General features: G+C 49.3%; 1 protein-coding gene across 1 annotated transcript in view; it reads left to right on the plus strand.

Moving 5' to 3' along the window:
* Nucleotides 1-18,634, plus strand: part of EXOC3L1 (exocyst complex component 3 like 1) — a 434,251-nt gene that overhangs the window by 155,888 nt on the left and 259,729 nt on the right. The window contains exon 3 of the mRNA XM_030203745.1: nt 17,232-17,451. Within this exon, the coding sequence (XP_030059605.1) occupies nt 17,232-17,451 (220 nt within the window). The remainder of the gene's footprint in view (nt 1-17,231; nt 17,452-18,634) is intronic.

Raw genomic sequence — 18,634 nt, forward strand, 5'->3', positions numbered from 1 at the left:
TGAGGAGTGGTTATAAGAACAGAGAAACCAAAGGGATTTTAGAGGAGAGCAATCTGAAAGCGTGCTGTTCTCCTAGAGTAAAGGAAATTCCCTCGATACGGGAACATACAGAAGAGAAAAGAGCAGGATTAGACCCAGGGGACTAATAGGAGAGGTAGGTAGAAGAAGTTAGGATGAAGGAGAACAGGAAAAGGGATTGGGGAGGAAAATAAGGTCGACAGAAGAAGAAAGAACAGAATACATGATAAGAACAGGGGAACAGGGATTTGAAAAGGAGGGATTAAGACAGAACACAGGGTGGGATTGGAAGCAGAAAATGCGCAATCTCTAAGGATTGTTAAGCGAGAATTGCTAGCATAAAGACCAATCCAAAGATTTTGAACATTGAAATAAGCTTACAGCAAAACCCAAATCGCAGTCGCCTGGATTCGTTGTTATGCTTCATTCACACAACAAGCACACTCTTGCGCACATCACGCAAATCAAAGAGATGGACAGGATAGGAGAAAGAAAAAAAAGGGTGAGAAAAACAGAACAGAATATTGAAAGACAGAAACGCAAATATTCAACCCCACTGCGTTAGGGTGGCAGGTGTAGTTCCGCGCAGGGCAGGGCAAGAAGACAGCAAGAAGGTAAAAGAATAAGATAGGGGTAAGAACAAGAAAATTGGACAGAACAATAGTGCCCAATACCCCTAAAGTGGGCAGTGTCCATGATAGAAAAAAAAGGAAGGAATAACAGCAGGGAAAGATAAGAGAAAGAAAACATAGAACCTTTGAACGCACAAAATTAAGTATCCCCTCTTGCGTTCAAAAGAAGATAAAGAAGGATAGCGAGTACTGTCAGCGTTCGGGGCTCACCACTGTTTTTAATTACCTCTTCTTATAGACCTCTTTCTGACTCCGTCACATGGGGGGCTAAAGGTACTTATTTCATATATCAGGTTCTGTATAGTTTCTCTAACCTCCATTGTCACCCAATCATAAGGGGGTGGCATTAGGAGCTGTAATTGAGAACTAATTCCCATAACTACTGCTTTCTGTCCAAAACTGAGTGTCACTTGTATGTGATCTACCTTGTAGGCTAAATGTTAGGTGAAGAGAAGAGAAGATAGACTCAATAAAAATAGAGGCAGAGATAGGTTTAGATAGATAAGTACATTTTATTTCTTACCCAAAGACAAGCCTTCAAGTTGATACAAATACAGACATCAGACAGATTCTGGGTTAATCTGCACAGCGCCCTGCCGTCTGAGAGAAGCGTTGGAGAGGACTCTCTAACTAGGGCAAAATCTCCCCTCTTTTATACAAAACCTCTCCATAGAAGTGAATGGTGAGAAACCTAGCTCCTAATATTTCGCATTCCTGAGAGCATACTTTCCCATGCGGTCTGCTGCCTGATGTGCCCACCTCCTTCCGTTCTCAGCTACTGCTAATTATCAACATGTTTTGGGAAGCGTTGAGATAACAGTTTCACATCTTCCGGCTGCAATACTTTTCATACCTTTCATACTTTTCATACCATCTCATGAACTCTGTATTACCTCTGTATCATTGTATACCAAAACTAATAAGCTCCATTTTATTCATCTGATCTTTCATTACAGGTGCTATATTTGATTTAAAAGTTGTACCAGTTTGTATCAGGACTCATTGTTCAGACCTGCTTTTTGCAGATTCTCAAATATTAAATCACTTGCTTATTGTTTGGCCTAATCAGTACTTTTCAAGTTGTCATAGGCTGCATAGGCTGCATAGCTCTGGCCATCACTATTCCAGTGGTAGCCTTAAAGCTAGGCCATATATTAACAATATTCAAATATTTGAAAGGTATTAATCCGCAAATGAACCTTTTCCGGAGATGGGAAGGTGGTAGAACTAGAGGACATAAATTGAGGTTGAAGGGGGGCAGACTCAGGAGTAATGTCAGGAAGTATTTTTTCACGGAAAGGGTGCTAGATACGTGGAATGCCCTCCCGCAGGAGGTGGTGGAGATGAAAACGGTAATGGAATTCAAACATGCGTGGGATAAACACAAATGAATCTTGTTTAGAAGGAATGAATCCACAGAATCTTTGCAGAGATTGGGTGGCGACGTTGGTAATTGGGAAGCGAAACTGGTGCTGGGCAGACTTCTATGTTCTACGCCCTGATTGTGGCTGAATAGATATGGATGGGCTGGAGTGTAAATTTTAAGGGGCTTCAACGTTAGGTTCAGAACTTTTAGTACAGGAACAGTGCTGGGCAGACTTTTACGGTCTGTGCCCTGAGAAAGGCAGGGACAAATCAAACTCAGGTATACATTTAAGGCAGCACATACCAATGCTTGAGGATATGCAATGTTTTAATTGTAACCATTGAAAATAGCATTGATTGTTTAATTATGTCATCAAATATCCAAAGGCCGGAAAATTGCCTCTAATTGGTATAAACTTTTACAGGATTGGCTCTTTCACACATCATCTGGATTGGAAAGCATTTGGAGTAAAGAACTCAACACTTCCTTAACATCAGATCAATGGAAAAAAAGTCTGGTCTCTAAATCACAAATCTACTAAATCTGCAGCTTTTACACAATCTTTTTTTTTGTTCTACATAGAGCTTTGTGGACTCCAAACAAACTTTCCAAAATCTCTAAAAGATCACAAAATACATGCTGGTCCTGCAATTCTAATATTGGCACTTTGGATCACCTCATATATCATTGCCTGTTATTGCTTGAGTATTGGTCTCAAATTTGGAAAACTATAACAAAGATATTGGACTCTTTATCATATAATACTAGAAAAAAGGTCCGTTTCTGACACAAATGAAACGGGCGCTAGCAAGGTTTTCCTCAGAGTGTGTATGTTTGAGAGAGAGAGTGTGTGTGAGAGTGACTGTGTGTGAGAGAGAGAGAGAGAGTGAATGTGTGAGTGTGTGTGTGTGACAGAGAGAGAGAGAGTGATACTGGGTGCGAGTGTGTCTGTGAGAGAGTGTGTCTGTGAGAATGAGAGTGTGTGCCAGGGCCCCCACCTTCCTCTCAGTTACAGGGTCGCCCCCCCTCCCTCCCAGTTACAGGATCGTACCTCCCCCCTCCCTCCCAGTTACAGGGTTTTTCTCCCCCCCTCCCTCCCAGGGTCGTTCCCCTCCCCCACTCCCTCCCAGTTCCAGGGTCGCCCTCCCCCCTCCCAGTTCCAGGGTCCCCCTCCCTCCCTCCCAGTTTCAGGGCCTCCCTACCTCCCAGTTCCAGGGTCGCCCTCCCCCCCTCCCTCAGTCACCTTTGGGGGCATACCTTACTGCAAGGTTCCTGCCTCACCCTGTACTCTCATCTGACAGGATTCTGTGCTCTCTGCTTGGCTCTCTCATTCTCTCCTCACTTAAAAAAAAATCTGTGAACCATAACATTTATTTTAAACGAAGAATTTTGTTGAGAGTTAGGGAGTTAGTTCCTGTCTGACTGACTGCTGCTGTTTTCAGAGCCAGAGCGTTTCCCTTGGCTCTGGCTGTTAGTGCAGCACTGCAGGGGGGATCAGCTGGTAAGTGCAGGCTTTGTTTTGTTTTTTTGTAGCAGCATGGCAATTCGGGAGGGAGTCGGTTAGGGAGGAGGAGGAGGTCTGAAGTCGGAGAGGAGAGGGCGGGTGTCTGAAGTCGGATAGGAGAGGGAGGTCTATGGCAATTGGGCGGTTTTCCGCGACCCGCTGCGGGAAACTTTTGCCCGCGGCGGGTCGCGTTTTTTTGGGCATGTTTTTGTTTTTTTCCCGCGTTTTTTTGTGTGTTTTTTTGGGCCGCAGGGGGCGGGGCTAGTGATGTTTTGGGCGGGGTTAGATCATGTTTTGGGCGGGGCTGATTACGGAAGAGGCGGGGGGGGTCAATGACAGAGGAGGCATGGTTGATGACGGCGGGGGCAGAGTTGATGACGGCGGGGGCGGGCTTGATGATGGCGGGGGTGGGGGTGTGAACTTTTTGGGCGGGTTTGGGGACCGGGTACCTGGCAACCCTGGTCTGTGGCAGTGTGTATCAGTCCGTTGGTGTGCCTTGTACTGCTTTCATGTGGTTAGTCAGTGTCTCTGGTGACGTGCCAGGAAGTACTGACGTCAATTCATGAGATGGAGAGCACGAATGCCTCAAGGTTTAAGTGCCATGGAGTCAGCTTCAGAACGTTGGAGGTGCTTTTTATTATATAGGATTATTATTACGGGTGAATTTGGTTTGTCCACATCCATCAAACCTCATTCAGCCAAATTATTATACTGTAGCATGATACCAGAGTTATTGAAATATTTTGTTGGGTCAGATACAAATATAAAAAGTACCGCTGCAAAGAAACTGATCTGATTTCAAGTTCCTCTTTCTCCCACCTGGAAAACTGAACAAAAGCTTGGCTGGGTGTGGATACCTGTCCATCTGCATAATAAAAACTGGAAGAGGGACAGCAGCCACAGAGACTGGGGTTTGTGAAACTCCACCTATCACAGACAAAGACTCAGACTGAAAGCCCAGTCATCTGACAAAAGAAGCCCCTCAGACAGACTCTTGTAATCCTGTCAGATGCCTTATGGATATGTATCTGCCAGGGGCGTAGCTACGGGTGGGCCTGGATGGGCCCAGGCCCACCCAGTTTAGCCTCAGGTCCGCCCGCCCAGAAGCAGATCCTTACCGTGACAGTCTCCCACCCCTGCCGCAGCGCTTCATTTAATGTCGGCGCTGCTGTTAGTTTCCCACCCCCGCGGCGGCGCTTTACACTTTACCTGACAGCAACGCTACAGATGCAGCACTGACGTCCGACATCCTACTCTGGGGCCTTCCGCGTCCCGCCTCCTTAACAGGAAGTTACATCAGCGTGGAAGGCCCCGGAGCAGGACGTCGGACGTCAGTGCTGCATCTGTAGCGTTGCTGTCAGGTAAAGTGTAAAGCGCTGCCGCGGGGGTGGGAAACTGTAACAGCAGCGCCGACAACATTAAATGAAGTGCTGCGGCAGGGGTGGGAGAGGGTGAGGAAGTCAGTGGGGTGCTGCGTGCTGGCCCAGTAAGGGGAGGCAGGGAGGGGAGGGAACAGAAGGGTGCTGGACTTGCCAGGGGCAGAGGGTTGGAGGAAAGAAGGAGGTTTTGGGATTTGCAGAGGGGAGGTTGGAGGGAAGGGAGAGAGGTTTTGGATTTGCAGAGGGGAGGTTGGAAGGAAGGAGAGAGGTTTTGGGATTTGCAGAGGGGAGGTTGGAAGGAAGGGGAGAGGTTTTGGATTTGCAGAGGGGAGGTTGGAGGGAAGGGGAGAGGTTTTGGATTTGCAGAGGGGAGGTTGGAGGGAAGGGAGAGGTTTTGGATATATAGGGGGGTGGAGGGAAGGGGAGAGGTGCTGGATATGCAGGGGGGGTGGAGGGAAAGGGGAGAAGTGCTGGATATGCAGAGGGTTGAAGTGAAGGGGAGAGGTGCTGGACATGTATGGGGACTGGATGAAAGGGAAAGAGGTGCTGAACATGTAGGGGGGCTGGATGAAAGGGAGAGAGATGCTGGATGTGTGTGTGTGGGGGGGGGGGCTGAAGGAGAGGTGCTGGATATGCAGATGATGATATGCAGAGGAAAGGGAGAGATGCAGGGAGAAAGAGCCAGATGCATAAGGGGAAGGAAAGAGAGGAAGAGAAGCTGGTTGGGGGGTGGGATCAGAGAGGAGAGGGACACATTGGTGTGGAGGGAGAAAGGGGACATAGGGAAGTATACAGATACAGAAGGGAGATGATGGGCATTAGGTGGGAGCATGGGGACAGGGACACAAATGTGAGATGCTGTATGGGGATGGCACATGGGCACAGAGGGGTAATGCCTGACCAAGGGGGGGGGGGGGGAACGGGGATATGGAATAGAGATGGAGAGGGGGATATATGGACACGGGGGGGGGGGGGGGGGGAGAGATACCAGACAAGGGAGAGAATAGGAACGCAGAAGGGATATGCTGGGCATGGGGTGCATAGGTGCACAGAGGAATGATGATGGATGAGGGGATATGAACACAGGGGAGATACTGAACAAGGAAATATAGGAAAACAGAGATGGGAGATGGATGATGGACATGAAGAAAGAAGAAATGTCAAATAGGAGACCCTGGCAAGTGAGTTAAGAGAAGACAGAGGGAAGCAGAAACCAGAGACTGGGACCAATATGATTTGAGAAAAAATGACCAGACAACAAAAAGGTATAAAAAATATTTTATTTTCAATGTTGTGAATATAATATGTTGGATTTGGAATGTACATCTTGCCAAAGTTGATGGTAAACATGGCTGGGGTCCAGGACAGAAATCTAGGAAAGGACCCCAAAGTCCATTACCAGGCTGCGCCTTCAGCTTCCAGCATGCAGGCTTTCTCTGGCCAAGGAACCAAGCACAATTGCCCTAGTTGCATCCCCTAACACCATCCCTGGCATGTGCCATCTTTATATTTTGCACAGGAGCAAATGCATTTCTTTCTTGTTTCTCTGGTGTTGTACTACATGCAAGGTTTAGTTTCTTGGGGTTTCCGTTTAATTTATATTTCTAGTGGTCACTTATTCTGTATTTGGCATTTGTGTCTTGTGTGTGTGACTGAGGTATTCTGTTAGCATGAAGTTTCCATGTAGCATTCTGTAGTAATTTGGCTTGTTCAGCTTTCCTGGTAAATGTATTTGTATTTTAGGGCCCTACTATAATATTTAAGGCACTTCATTTTCATAGGTAGGATATTTGTTTTTGGAAGTTAGTGTTGGCATGGTAGATTTGCTCTAGGTTCTGAGTGACTTTTGTTTTATAGATTTTTTTAAAGTTAATTTATAATATGTCTGTAATTGAGATTACACTAGAAAACAAAATTTCTTTATATGATGAGTTTTATGGAGAATTGTCCTTGCTGTGCTCTGTATCCAGTGGTGTGCTGGAGCCGGCTCGCACCGGCTCGCAAGAGCCGCTTGTTAAATTTTGACAGCTCTTGCGAGCCGGTTGTTGTTGGGGGCGAGCTGGCTCCATTGCGGGAGGTAAGCATGGCAGGAGGGCGCCATCACAGGCCATGCTTACCTCCCCTCCCGCTCCGAAGCATATCCAACCATGTCCTTCACCCCCACCCTCCCCTCCCGCTCCCCTCCGTCTTTTTTTAATTACCTCCGTCGAAGCGCGCGCCATTTAAAGCCCTGCTGCGTGCTGGCTGTCTCCAGGCTTCCCCTGCTTGCTTTGGATGATGTTCGTGCCTTAGTCCCGCCTTCATTCTGACGTCATTTCCTTTTTTTGCAAAGGCGGGACTAAGGCACGAACATCATCTGAAGCAAGCAGCAGGGGAAGCCTGGAGACGGCCAGCACGCAGCAGGGCTTTAAATGGCGCGCGCTTCGACGGAGGTAATTAAAAAAAGACGGAGGGGAGGGTGGGGGCGAAGGACATCGTTGGACATGCTTCGGAGCGGCACGGGAGGGAGGAGAATTGCTGGATGGGTAGAGGGGGGCAGGGGAGAGACCTGCTGGGCATGGGTGGGTAGAGGGGGGCAGAGGAGAGAAGAGAATTGCTGGGTATGGATGGATAGAGAGGGACAGGGGAGAGAGGAGAGTTTCAGGACATGGATGGAGGGGAGAGCAAGAGAAATTCTGGACATGGATGGAGGGGAGGGAAGGGAGAGAGAAGAAATGCTGGACATGGAGGGAAGATAGAGGAAGGAGATTAGATGAGGGAAAAGGAAGTGAGGAGAGAAACTGCACATGGATGGAGAAAATAGGCAGAAGCTGGATCCACTGTACAGTCAAGTATGCGGAGGACCAGAAATGAAGAAGAAAGGAGGAAAGAAAAGAAATAAATGGAAAGGAAGCCCTGGAAACAGAGTCAAGGGAACAGATAGAGAGCAGCAGAATCAGATACTGGACCAGCATGATCAGAGAAACAAAGTCACCAGACAACAAAGGTAGAAAAAAAATAATTTTATTTTCATTTAGTGTTTGGAATATGTCCACTTTGAGAATCAGGTGCTGAACGTTAGTTTATATTTATTTACTTATTTATGGCATTTTATCCCATATTAAACATGAATTAGATTGGAACCTGGGATCATTTAATTTTTTTTTTCCTGGAGAGAGTAATGTGTTGGCCGCCACCCCCCCCCCCCCCCCGGGGTATAGCCAGCTCTGCAATTTTTTTGGGGGGGGCGCAGAGATGGGTGGGGGGCACAGTGGTGGACAGGGGGGCGCCGAGGTGGACCGAGGGGGGGGCGCCGAGGTGGACCAGGGAGAGAGCCTGTTGTTAAAAATTTACCAGCACACCACTGTCTGTATCCATTGTTGGTGGACGGCCAGGAGGTTCTCTGGATGCAGAATGTGTTTGGCTTCAATACCATATATGTGTTGGAGGACCATGGCTCAGTGGGGCTGAATAGTGCAGTCTATTGTACTTCCCTTAGCTCTCAATTGGACTGCAGCCACTGAAGCCTGCACTGCAACCCTCATTGAAGTTATGGGGAGTGGGGTAGGGACAGAGCATGGGTGCATCAGGTTTGCTGTTTTTTTCTTTTTCAAAAAAGTTGGCAACTCTAGTGCCCACCCATCCAACCTGTTGGCCCACCCAAAAATTGCCTTCTGGCTACGCCACTGGTATCTGCCACAGATGTCCAGACAGGAAGTCTTATAACATGGGACCAGTTACCATGCCCCATCTAAAAACCAGATGAAGCCAGTTCTCAGACACCCCACCTGACCAGCCTAGGGTCCAGCAAGAGAGTATAAAAAGACTGGAAAAAGCCCAGCTCGCTCGCTGTCTTGGGATCTGCTGCTCTTGGGACCTGCTTCTCTCTGCTGAACATCACACACACCCTGACAAGAATTCTCCAGGCAACAACCACAGCTTTGCAAGAAAAGACTTCTTCAGCAGAGAGGATTCCTTCTTCACTCTCTCTCAGCTTTAGCAACTCTGCAACAAAGACTTTGTAAGTTAATTTATGATTCAGACCTGTTATCTTGTCGCAAATTTCTCCTGTAAGCAAGATTCCTTAAAGCTGCCTCTCTGTTGTGATATTATTCTCCGAGGACAAGCAGGCTGCTTGTTCTCACTGATGGGTGACGTCCACGGCAGCCCCTCCAATCGGAACACTTTACTAGCAAAGGCCTTTGCTAGTCCTCGCGCGCTCATGCGCACCGCGCATGTGCGGCCGTCTTCCCGCCCAAACCGGCTCGTGTTCGTCAGTCTTCTTTTGTCCGCGCTCGGTACGGTCGTGTTTTCGCCGTGTCGTGCCCCGCAAAGTCGACCTCGCGCGTTCTTCGTGTTGTTTAAAAAAAAAAAAAACCATTCTGTGTGTGGAAAGAGACTCTCAGTCTTTTTCCCCCCCGCTATTTCCAGCTTTTTCGCCCCGGTAAGTTTTCTTTCGTCGTCGGGGTAGGCCGCTTTTAGGCCTCGGGTCGAAGTTTTCTTCCCCTTGTTTTTCGGGTGCCTTTTCCGCCATTTCAACTTTTGATCTCGCCGGCGTGATTTTTCCGCCCATGACATCGAAGTCTCCCAGCGGCTTCAAGAAGTGCACCCAGTGCGCCCGGGTCATCTCGCTCACTGACAGGCACGCGTCGTGTCTTCAGTGCTTGTGGGCTGGGCACCGCCCGCAGGCCTGTAGTCTGTGTTCCCTTTTGCAAAAGCGGACTCAGGTAGCGAGATTGGCCCAGTGGAACGTTTTGTTCTCGGGCTCTTCGTCGACATCGGCACCGGGGGGTATCGAGTGCATCGACGTCTTCAGCGTCCAGAGCTTCATCCTCGGCCGCCAGTGCATCGAGGCATCGGCCCTCTGCATCGGCGCTGAGACGTCGGACAGCTGCATCGACGTCGGTGGTACCGGGACATCGTCGGCTGATGTCGTCGGACGGTGGTGCTTCGTCTGGAGTGCAGGTGAGGGCTGTCCATTCCCCTGCTGGTGGCGGTGAGCCTTCGGGTGGGTCTCCCCCTACCCTGAGGGCTCCTGCGGTACAGCCCCCCCGAGACCGACCTCCTTCGGCCTCGGCCCCGAGGAAGCGACGGTTGGATTCTACATCCTCCTCGTCGGTGCTGGGAAGCTCCGGTGACATGCTTCGTTCCAAGAAGTCGAAGAAGCATCGTCATCGGTCTCCTTCCCATGTCGGCACCGAGAGCTCTGGGTCGCCGAGGGAGTCGGCACCCAGTAGGCATCGGCACCGAGAGGACCGCTCACCCTCTGTCCAGGAGGTGTCGATGCGCTCCGCTCTGGACAGCCCGGAACAGCCTCCACGCCCGGAACAGGTTCTGACATTGACGCCTGCATCGACATCCATGCCTTTCTCTGCAGCCGCTCTGAACGAGAGCCTCCGGGCCGTTCTCCCAGAGATTCTGGGAGAGCTGTTGCGCCCTACCCCTCCGGTACCGGCGGTGCTTGCGCCACCGGTACCGTCGAGCGTGGCGCCGGCTGGTCCATCGCCCGAGGTGAGGTCTCCGGCGTCGGTGCCGTGTGTGGTACCGGCTGCCGTCGCCTCCCAGGAAGGCTCCCCGACTACGTCGGCGGAGGGAGCTTCGCCGATGCAGGCGAGGGAGTCTACCTCTCGACGCCCCCATCGTGGACGTGGCTCCACCGAGTCGAGTCGGGCGAGGTTGCAGACACAGGTCTGTGAACTTGTGTCTGACACCGAGGGTGAGGCCTCGTGGGAATAGGAAGAAGACCCCAGATATTTCTCTGACGAGGAGTCTGATGGTCTTCCTTCCGATCCCACTCCCTCTCCTGAAAGACAGCTTTCTCCTCCCGAGAGTCTGTCTTTTGCTTCCTTTGTCCGGGAGATGTCTACGGCCATCCCGGTGGTTGTGGAGGACGAGCCCAGGGCTGAAATGTTTGAGCTCCTGGACTATCCTTCTCCACCTAAGGAAGCGTCCACTGTACCCATGCACCATGTCCTAAAAAAGACATTGCTGGCGAACTGGACCAAGCCTCTAACTAATCCCTACATTCCCAAGAAGATCGAGTCCCAGTACCGGATCCATAGGGACCCAGAGCTGATGCGCACTCAGTTGCCTCATGACTCTGGAGTTGTGGATTTGGCCCTAAAGAAGGCTAAGAGTTCTAGGGAGCATGCTTCGGCGCCCCCGGGCAAGGACTCTAGAACCTTAGACTCCTTTGGGAGGAAGGCCTACCATTCTTCTATGCTCGTGGCCAAAATTCAGTCCTACCAGCTCTACACGAGCATACACATGCGGAACAATGTGCGGCAGTTGGCGGGCTTGGTGGATGCGCTCCCCCCTGAGCAAGCCAAGCCTTTTCAGGAGGTGGTCAGGCAGCTGAAGGCGTGCAGAAAATTCCTGGCCAGAGGGGTGTATGACACCTTTGATGTTGCGTCCAGGGCCGCTGCTCAAGGTGTGGTGATGCGCAGACTCTCATGGCTGCGTGCCTCCGACCTGGAGAATAGAATCCAGCAGCGGATTGCGGACTCGCCTTGCCGTGCGGATAATATTTTTGGAGAGAAAGTCAAACAGGTGGTAGAGCAGCTCCACCAGCGGGACACCGCATTCGACAAGTTCTCCCGCCGGCAGCCTTCAGCATCTACCTCTACAGGTAGAAGATTTTTCGGGGGAAGGAAGACTGTTCCCTACTCTTCTGGCAAGCGTAGGTACAATCCTCCTTCTCGACAGCCTGCGGCCCAGGCTAAGCCCCAGCGCGCTCGCTCTCGTCAGCAGCGTGCGCCGCAGCAAGGCCCATCGGCTCCCCAGCAAAAGCAAGGGACGAGCTTTTGACTGGCTCCAGCAGAGCATAGCCGACATCCAAGTGTCAGTGCCGGGCGACCTGCCAGTCGGAGGGAGGTTGAAAGCTTTTCACCAAAGGTGGCCTCTCATAACCTCCGATCAGTGGGTTCTCCAAATAGTCCGGCAAGGATACACCCTCAATTTGGCCTCAAAACCTCCAAATTGTCCACCGGGAGCTCAGTCTTACAGCTTCCAACACAAGCAGGTACTTGCAGAGGAACTCTCCGCCCTTCTCAGCGCCAATGCGGTCGAGCCCGTGCCATCCGGGCAAGAAGGGCTGGGATTCTATTCCAGGTACTTCCTTGTGGAAAAGAAAACAGGGGGGATGCGTCCCATCCTAGACCTAAGGGCCCTGAACAAATATCTGGTCAAAGAAAAGTTCAGGATGCTTTCCCTGGGCACCCTTCTTCCCATGATTCAGGAAAACGATTGGCTATGCTCTCTGGACTTGAAGGATGCCTACACACACATCCCGATACTGCCAGCTCACAGGCAGTATCTGCGATTTCAGTTGGGCACACGTCACTTCCAGTACTGTGTGCTACCCTTTGGGCTCGCCTCTGCGCCCAGGGTGTTCACAAAGTGCTTGGCTGTAGTAGCAGCGGCACTTCGCAGGCTGGGGGTGCACGTGTTCCCATATCTCGACGATTGGCTGGTGAAGAACACATCCGAGGGAGGAGCCCTGCAGTCCATGCAGATGACTATTCGCCTCCTGGAGCTACTGGGGTTTGTGATAAATTATCCAAAGTCCCATCTTCTCCCAGTGCAGAAACTCGAATTCATAGGAGCTCTGCTGGATTCTCGGACGGCTCGCGCCTATCTCCCAGAGGCGAGAGCCAACAACTTGTTGTCCCTCGTCTCGCGGGTGCGAGCGTCACAGCAGATCACAGCTCGGCAGATGTTGAGATTGCTGGGCCACATGGCCTCCACAGTCCATGTGACTCCCATGGCCCGCCTTCACATGAGATCTGCTCAATGGACCCTAGCTTCCCAGTGGTTTCAGGCTGCTGGGGATCTAGAAGACTTGATCCACCTGTCCACGAGTTTTCTCAAATCCCTGTATTGGTGGACGATTTGGTCCAATTTGACTCTGGGACGTCCTTTCCAAATTCCTCAGCCACAAAAAGTGCTGACCACGGATGCGTCTCTCCTGGGATGGGGAGCTCATGTCGATGGGCTTCACACCCAAGGAAGCTGGTCCCTCCAGGAACGCGATCTGCAGATCAATCTTCTGGAGTTGTGAGCGATCTGGAACGCTCTGAAGGCTTTCAGAGATCGGCTGTCCCACCAAATTATCCAAATTCAGACAGACACCCAGGTTGCCATGTACTATGTCAACAAGCAGGGGGGCACCGGATCTCGCCCCCTGTGTCAGGAAGCCGTCAGCATGTGGCTCTGGGCTCGCCGTCATGGCATGGTGCTCCCCCGCTGCATCGCCACAACAACCCGTGCAACGGGGCATCAGAAAGCCCCTACCCCCCTTCCCTCCTCGCCGCATCACCCAACCCCTCCCCCGCCGCTTCACCAAGCCCCTCCCCCCCACATCGACCGCCTCGCCACCCGCGACCGCTAATACAAACTCTGTCCGGTGGCTGCTGCTGCTTCTATTCAGCAGCAGCAGCCCGTACATAAAGAAAACAAACAAACAAAAAAACAACCTCCTAAAACGCACCTCCGTGGAGAACCATCTCACATTGGCTGACGTCTCTGCAGCTGCTCCTCCTCTCCCCTCAACGTCAGTGCCCCTGCCGGAAGACCCCGGAGAAACGCCGAGACGTCAGAGGGGAGAGGAGGAGCACATGCTGAGACTTCAGCCAATGTGAGATGCTTCTCAACGGAGGTGTGTTTTAGGAGGATTTTTTTTTTTGGTTTTCTTTATGTACGGACTGCTGCTGCTGAATAGAAGCAGCAGCAGCCGCCGGACAGAGTTTGTATTAGTGGTCGCGGGTGGTGAGGGGGTTGATGAGGGGGGAGGGGCTTGGTGATGTGCCACGGTGGGGGGGGGTCGGGTGATGCACGAAGGGGGGGGACAAGGGGCTTTCTTTGGGTGCTGCGCCAGCTGGGGGGGGAGGGGGTCTCGCTGGACATGGGTGGCTGGAAGGAAGCAGGGGGAGGGGAGGGGAGGGTCGCTGCACATGGGTGGCTGCAGGGGGGGCAGGGAACAGGGAGATAGGGATGGGGCTCCACACACCACATGGGTGCCTACAAGGGGGACAGGGGATACAGGATGGACACTGCAGGGCGGGCAGGGGGACAGAAGGGTTGGTGGTCATCAGGGGGGACAGGTGGGTCGATGGACATGGCTGGCCACAGGGGAGGAACAGGGAAAAAGGAGAGGAGTGTCCTCAGACATGGGTGGCTACACAGGAGAGGAGGGTCGCTCGACATGGGTAGCTGCAGGGGGGGCAGGGGGACAGAAGGGTTGCTGGACATGGCTGGCTGCAGGGGAGACAAGGGAGAGAGGAGGGACACTGCACATGCGTGCCTGCAGGGGGACAGGAGGGATGCTGAGGGGGGGGGCCTGAGACCACATGGGTGGCTGCAGGGGAGACAGGAAGGACGCAGCAGGGGGAGAGGAGGGTTGATGGGCATGGGTGGCTGCAGGGGGATGCTGGACATGGGTGGCTGCAGGGGGATGCTGGACATGGGTGGCTGCAGGGGGAACACGGGGCGAGGAGGGTCGCTGCACATGCCTGGCTGCAAGGGGACAGGGGAGAGGGAGGGGGTGAGGGGGTTCCTCACACCACACACGCAGTCACTCATTCTCTGTCTGCTACATACACTCTCACTCACACACTGTCTTTGTCCCTCTCTCTCACACAGTGTCACACAGAAACATAAACACTGTCTCTCACACACTCTCTCTCTCATAAACACATACACTCCGTCTCTCTCTCTGACACACACGCTCCATCTCTCACACACGCTCCATCTCTCACACACGCTCTTTCTGAAACATACACTCCAAGGAAAACCTTGCTAGCGCCCGTTTCATTTCTAACAGAAACGGGCCTTTTTTACTAGTACTTCATAATTTCCATATTTCATGTTTATCTGAGTACCTGTTAACCGATTTGTTTATATCTGTCATATTTTGTTTATATGATATATACTGTTGTGTATATTGTTTCATAAAAAAATAAAACTTATTGAACTAAAGTAGCACATACCATGTAAAATTAGTTTATCTTGTTGGGCAGACTGGATGGACCGTTCAGGTCTTTATCTGCCTTCATTTACTATATTACTATATGTTACCATGTAATAATTTACTTAAGTGAAAGTAAAAAAGTAATTGCCTAGTTATAATACTTTTTGAGTAAAACGTAAAAGTACCACTACAATGAATGCAACTATTGTTAACATTTTTATCCCAACAATTTTATTGCTCTACAATTCAATCCACTCTGCTTTTAGTGAAACTAAATTTTTGAAAGTGACTGTCACTCATGTAAGTGTGAGTCATTAATCCAGCACAGCTAAAGAGATTCAACAACTGCACTAGCAGAAAGTGGATTGTTCAGTCTGATAAAAAGTTCCTTAAAATCAAGTCTGGTTATAATACTACTGATGTCTTCTGACTGGATCTGCAGGTTATGAAACATTTGACTTCTATATAGCAAAGAGTATTTTATCACCATTATTTTTATTATCATCGGCATTGGAAGTGGTGCTATCAAATTTATCACTTGCATCTTCATCTTTTTTTTTTTAGCATCATCCTGTCCAGTTTCATAAGACTTTCATAAAGTTGTAATGATGATGTTGTTCTAACAATTTTTCATCTGATGGCAAACTCTGTTTGAATATCTTCAAGAACTGATGCAAGAACGTCAAATGTGTGGGAACCTTTCAGTCTTTAGGCCAGACAAGCAAACTTCCTCTCTAAAGAATTTTAACAATCCAGTGGACAGTCACCCCAGTGTAAAATTTCCCAAAGGATGACCAGCAATCTGTTGCAGTAGAGACATATTCTGTTCACCAAGAATTGCTACTAGCTTCAGCTTCATCTCTGGTTTTAAAGGACTCAACTCATCACTGTTAGTTTGGCTGAAGTCCAGTAACCAGTTCATCAAACACAGGCAGCTTCACTGTTCTTATAGGCTATGTTCACTGAACAGCAAAAGTTAAGATGAGATGATCCACTGTTTGCTGATGAGGTTTTCAATAACAAAATCCTGTTCCCAGTTTTGCTGTTTCATTTGGTGTACTGAGGAATTGTCATTTACATCTCCTTTCCGTGTTACTTTATACTTTTAACTGCAAGCATCAGATGTAACTGAGTAAAAGGAGTAAAAATTGGTGAAATTATTACTTCAGTAAAAATGAAAGTAACAAATGTTTCCTGTACTTCTTCACAAGTAAAAGTAACAAAACTTTTACTTAAGTACAGTAACTAGTTACATTTACTTAGTTACTATATGACACTGGCTGTTGCTGTTATAGTGACTAGCATCAGGCAGTAGTGACAGTATACCTCAAAGTAGGCTTCTCTCTAGCTTGGAGGTTAGCAAGTGCCCCTTGAGCCACCTGGGCATGCTGTCTGAGGAGTAGTGAGCAGCAGAGACTGCTGGGGGCAAAAGGGAAAAGACCTATAACTGCTGACAGCGGTGAAACAATGGAAAAATTCACTGAATTCCAAGAGGTAAGTGAGCTCCAATACTTATGTGACAAATGTGCACGTAAATGATTATAATACCAGCATATATGCACAGAAATGTAAAAAAATCCAGCAAAACACTGTAATACTATAGAATGCTATAAATTATGCACATAGTGGAGGAGTGGCCTAGTGGTTAGGGTGGTGGACTTTGGTCCTGGGGAACTGAGGAACTGAGTTTGATTCCCACTTCAGGCACAGGCAGCTCCTTGTGACTCTGGGCAAGTCACTTAACCCTCATTGCCCCAGGTACAAATAAGTACCTGTATACAATATGTAAGCCACATTGAGCCTGCCATGAGTGGGAAAGCATGGGGTACAAATGTAACAAAAAAAATAACATATCTCAGGCATTTAGGCGCAAGCATTTACACCAGTTCTATGAGTTGGCATAAGTGTTCGCATCTAACCAGATACGTGGGTATATATCCTATTATGCTAGTATTCTATAAAGGAATAGAGACCCCTACTTTCCATTATAGAATAGACTCCTATTAGGTTTTCTGTTATAGAATTGCTCTCAAAAGGTTTAGATGAACTAGTCAAAAGGCAATAGTTCTATACACTGAAATCAGAATGACAAAGATGAAGCTAAAGGCTGGTTTCAGTTTCACTGTCTGAAAGCTAAATAATTAATATCCCTGGCTTAAAGCTAGAACTAAAAATAGAACAGAAATCACTTTCTTTTACTTCGTTAATTTTGGAAAATATATTTCATGTTTTTGGAAGCAAAAATAAAAATAAATTCTTCAAATTAATACCTAATCAGTACTCAAATTTTGATGCCTGCATCCTATTAGCCTGTAGATATATTTTATTGCATTATGATTGCCTAGTGCTAATCTTGCCTGATCTTGACCTGTGTTTCTGTTTGCAGTCAGTGGTCCAGTCTTATCTAGAAGGGGTCAGTATTGGCCTGGGGCAGCTGCGATGTGCTCTTGATGATGTACGAGGCATTCGCCATGCTCTAGGGGAGGTGCAAGAGGAGTGGCGGGATAAGGGTGACAGCTTCCAGGGACTGAAGCAGCTCAGAGATGTGGTGACAGAGCATGTACAGCTCACTGCAGTTGTCCACAACCTGCCCCATGTCTTCTCAGGTGAGGAATTGCTAGCAGGACCAGGGTATACCCTGTCTAAGAAAGTTTCCCAGCCAGGTTCTGGAGTCTCACCCAACCATCTTAGTTTATAGCATATTCAAAATGCACATGAATGAGATATATTTGCATACATTAGAGACAAAGGACATGCCAATATCTCATGGATATTCACTGTGAATAATCTGAAAACCAAACTAGATAGGCGAGACTGAATTGGAAAATACTGTTTTAGAACAGTCTTTCTTCTATTTCCATAGGCCCTTTTTGCTCTTTTATTAAGAAAGCATTAAGTCATGGATTAACCTGACAACTACTACTACTACTTAGCATTTCTAAAGCGCTACTAGGGTTACGCAGCACTGTACAAGTTTAAACATGGGGAAGGACAGTCCCTGCTCAAGAGAGCTTACAATCTAAAGGTAACAAACTATGTAGTCAGTGTAGGTATCATGAATGGGGAAGGTGGTTAGGCACCAAAAGCAAGGGAGAAGAGATGGGCTTTGAGTAAGGACTTGAAAATGGGCAGGGAGGGCGCATGGCGTATGGGCTCGGGAAGTCGGTTCCAGGCATAAGGTGATGCGAGGCAGAAGGGGCGGAGTCTGGAGTTAGCGGTGGTGGAGAAGGGTACAGATAGGAGTGATTTGTTCTGAGAGCGGAGGTTACGGGTGGGAACATACGGGGAGAGGAGGGAAGAGAGGTAATGGGGGGCTGCAGATTGAGTGCACTTGAAGGTCAATAGGAGAAGCTTGAACTGTATACGGTAGCGGATCGGGAGCCAGTGAAGCGACTTGAGGAGAGGGGTGATATGAGAGTATCGGTTCACGCGGTAGATAAGACGTGCGGCGGAATTTTGGACAGATTGAAGGGGGGATAGGTGGCTAAGTGGGAGGCCAGCGAGGAGAAGGTTGCAATAGTCAAGACGAGAGGTAACGAGCGAGTGGACGAGGGTTCGGGTGGTCTGTTCAGAGAGGAATGGGCGAATTTTGTTAATATTATAGAGGAAGAAGCGACAGGTCTTAGCTGTCTGCTGGATATGGGCAGAGAAGGAGAGGGAGGAGTCGAAAATGACTCCGAGATTGCGGGCTGAAGAGACGGGGAGGATGAGGGCGTTGTCAACAGAGATGGAGAGTGGGGGAAGAGGAGAGGAGGGTTTGGGTGGAAAGATAAGGCGCTTGGTCTTTGC

Source organism: Microcaecilia unicolor, chromosome 5 (assembly GCF_901765095.1).
Source record: "Microcaecilia unicolor chromosome 5, aMicUni1.1, whole genome shotgun sequence".
NCBI lineage: Eukaryota > Metazoa > Chordata > Amphibia > Gymnophiona > Siphonopidae > Microcaecilia > Microcaecilia unicolor.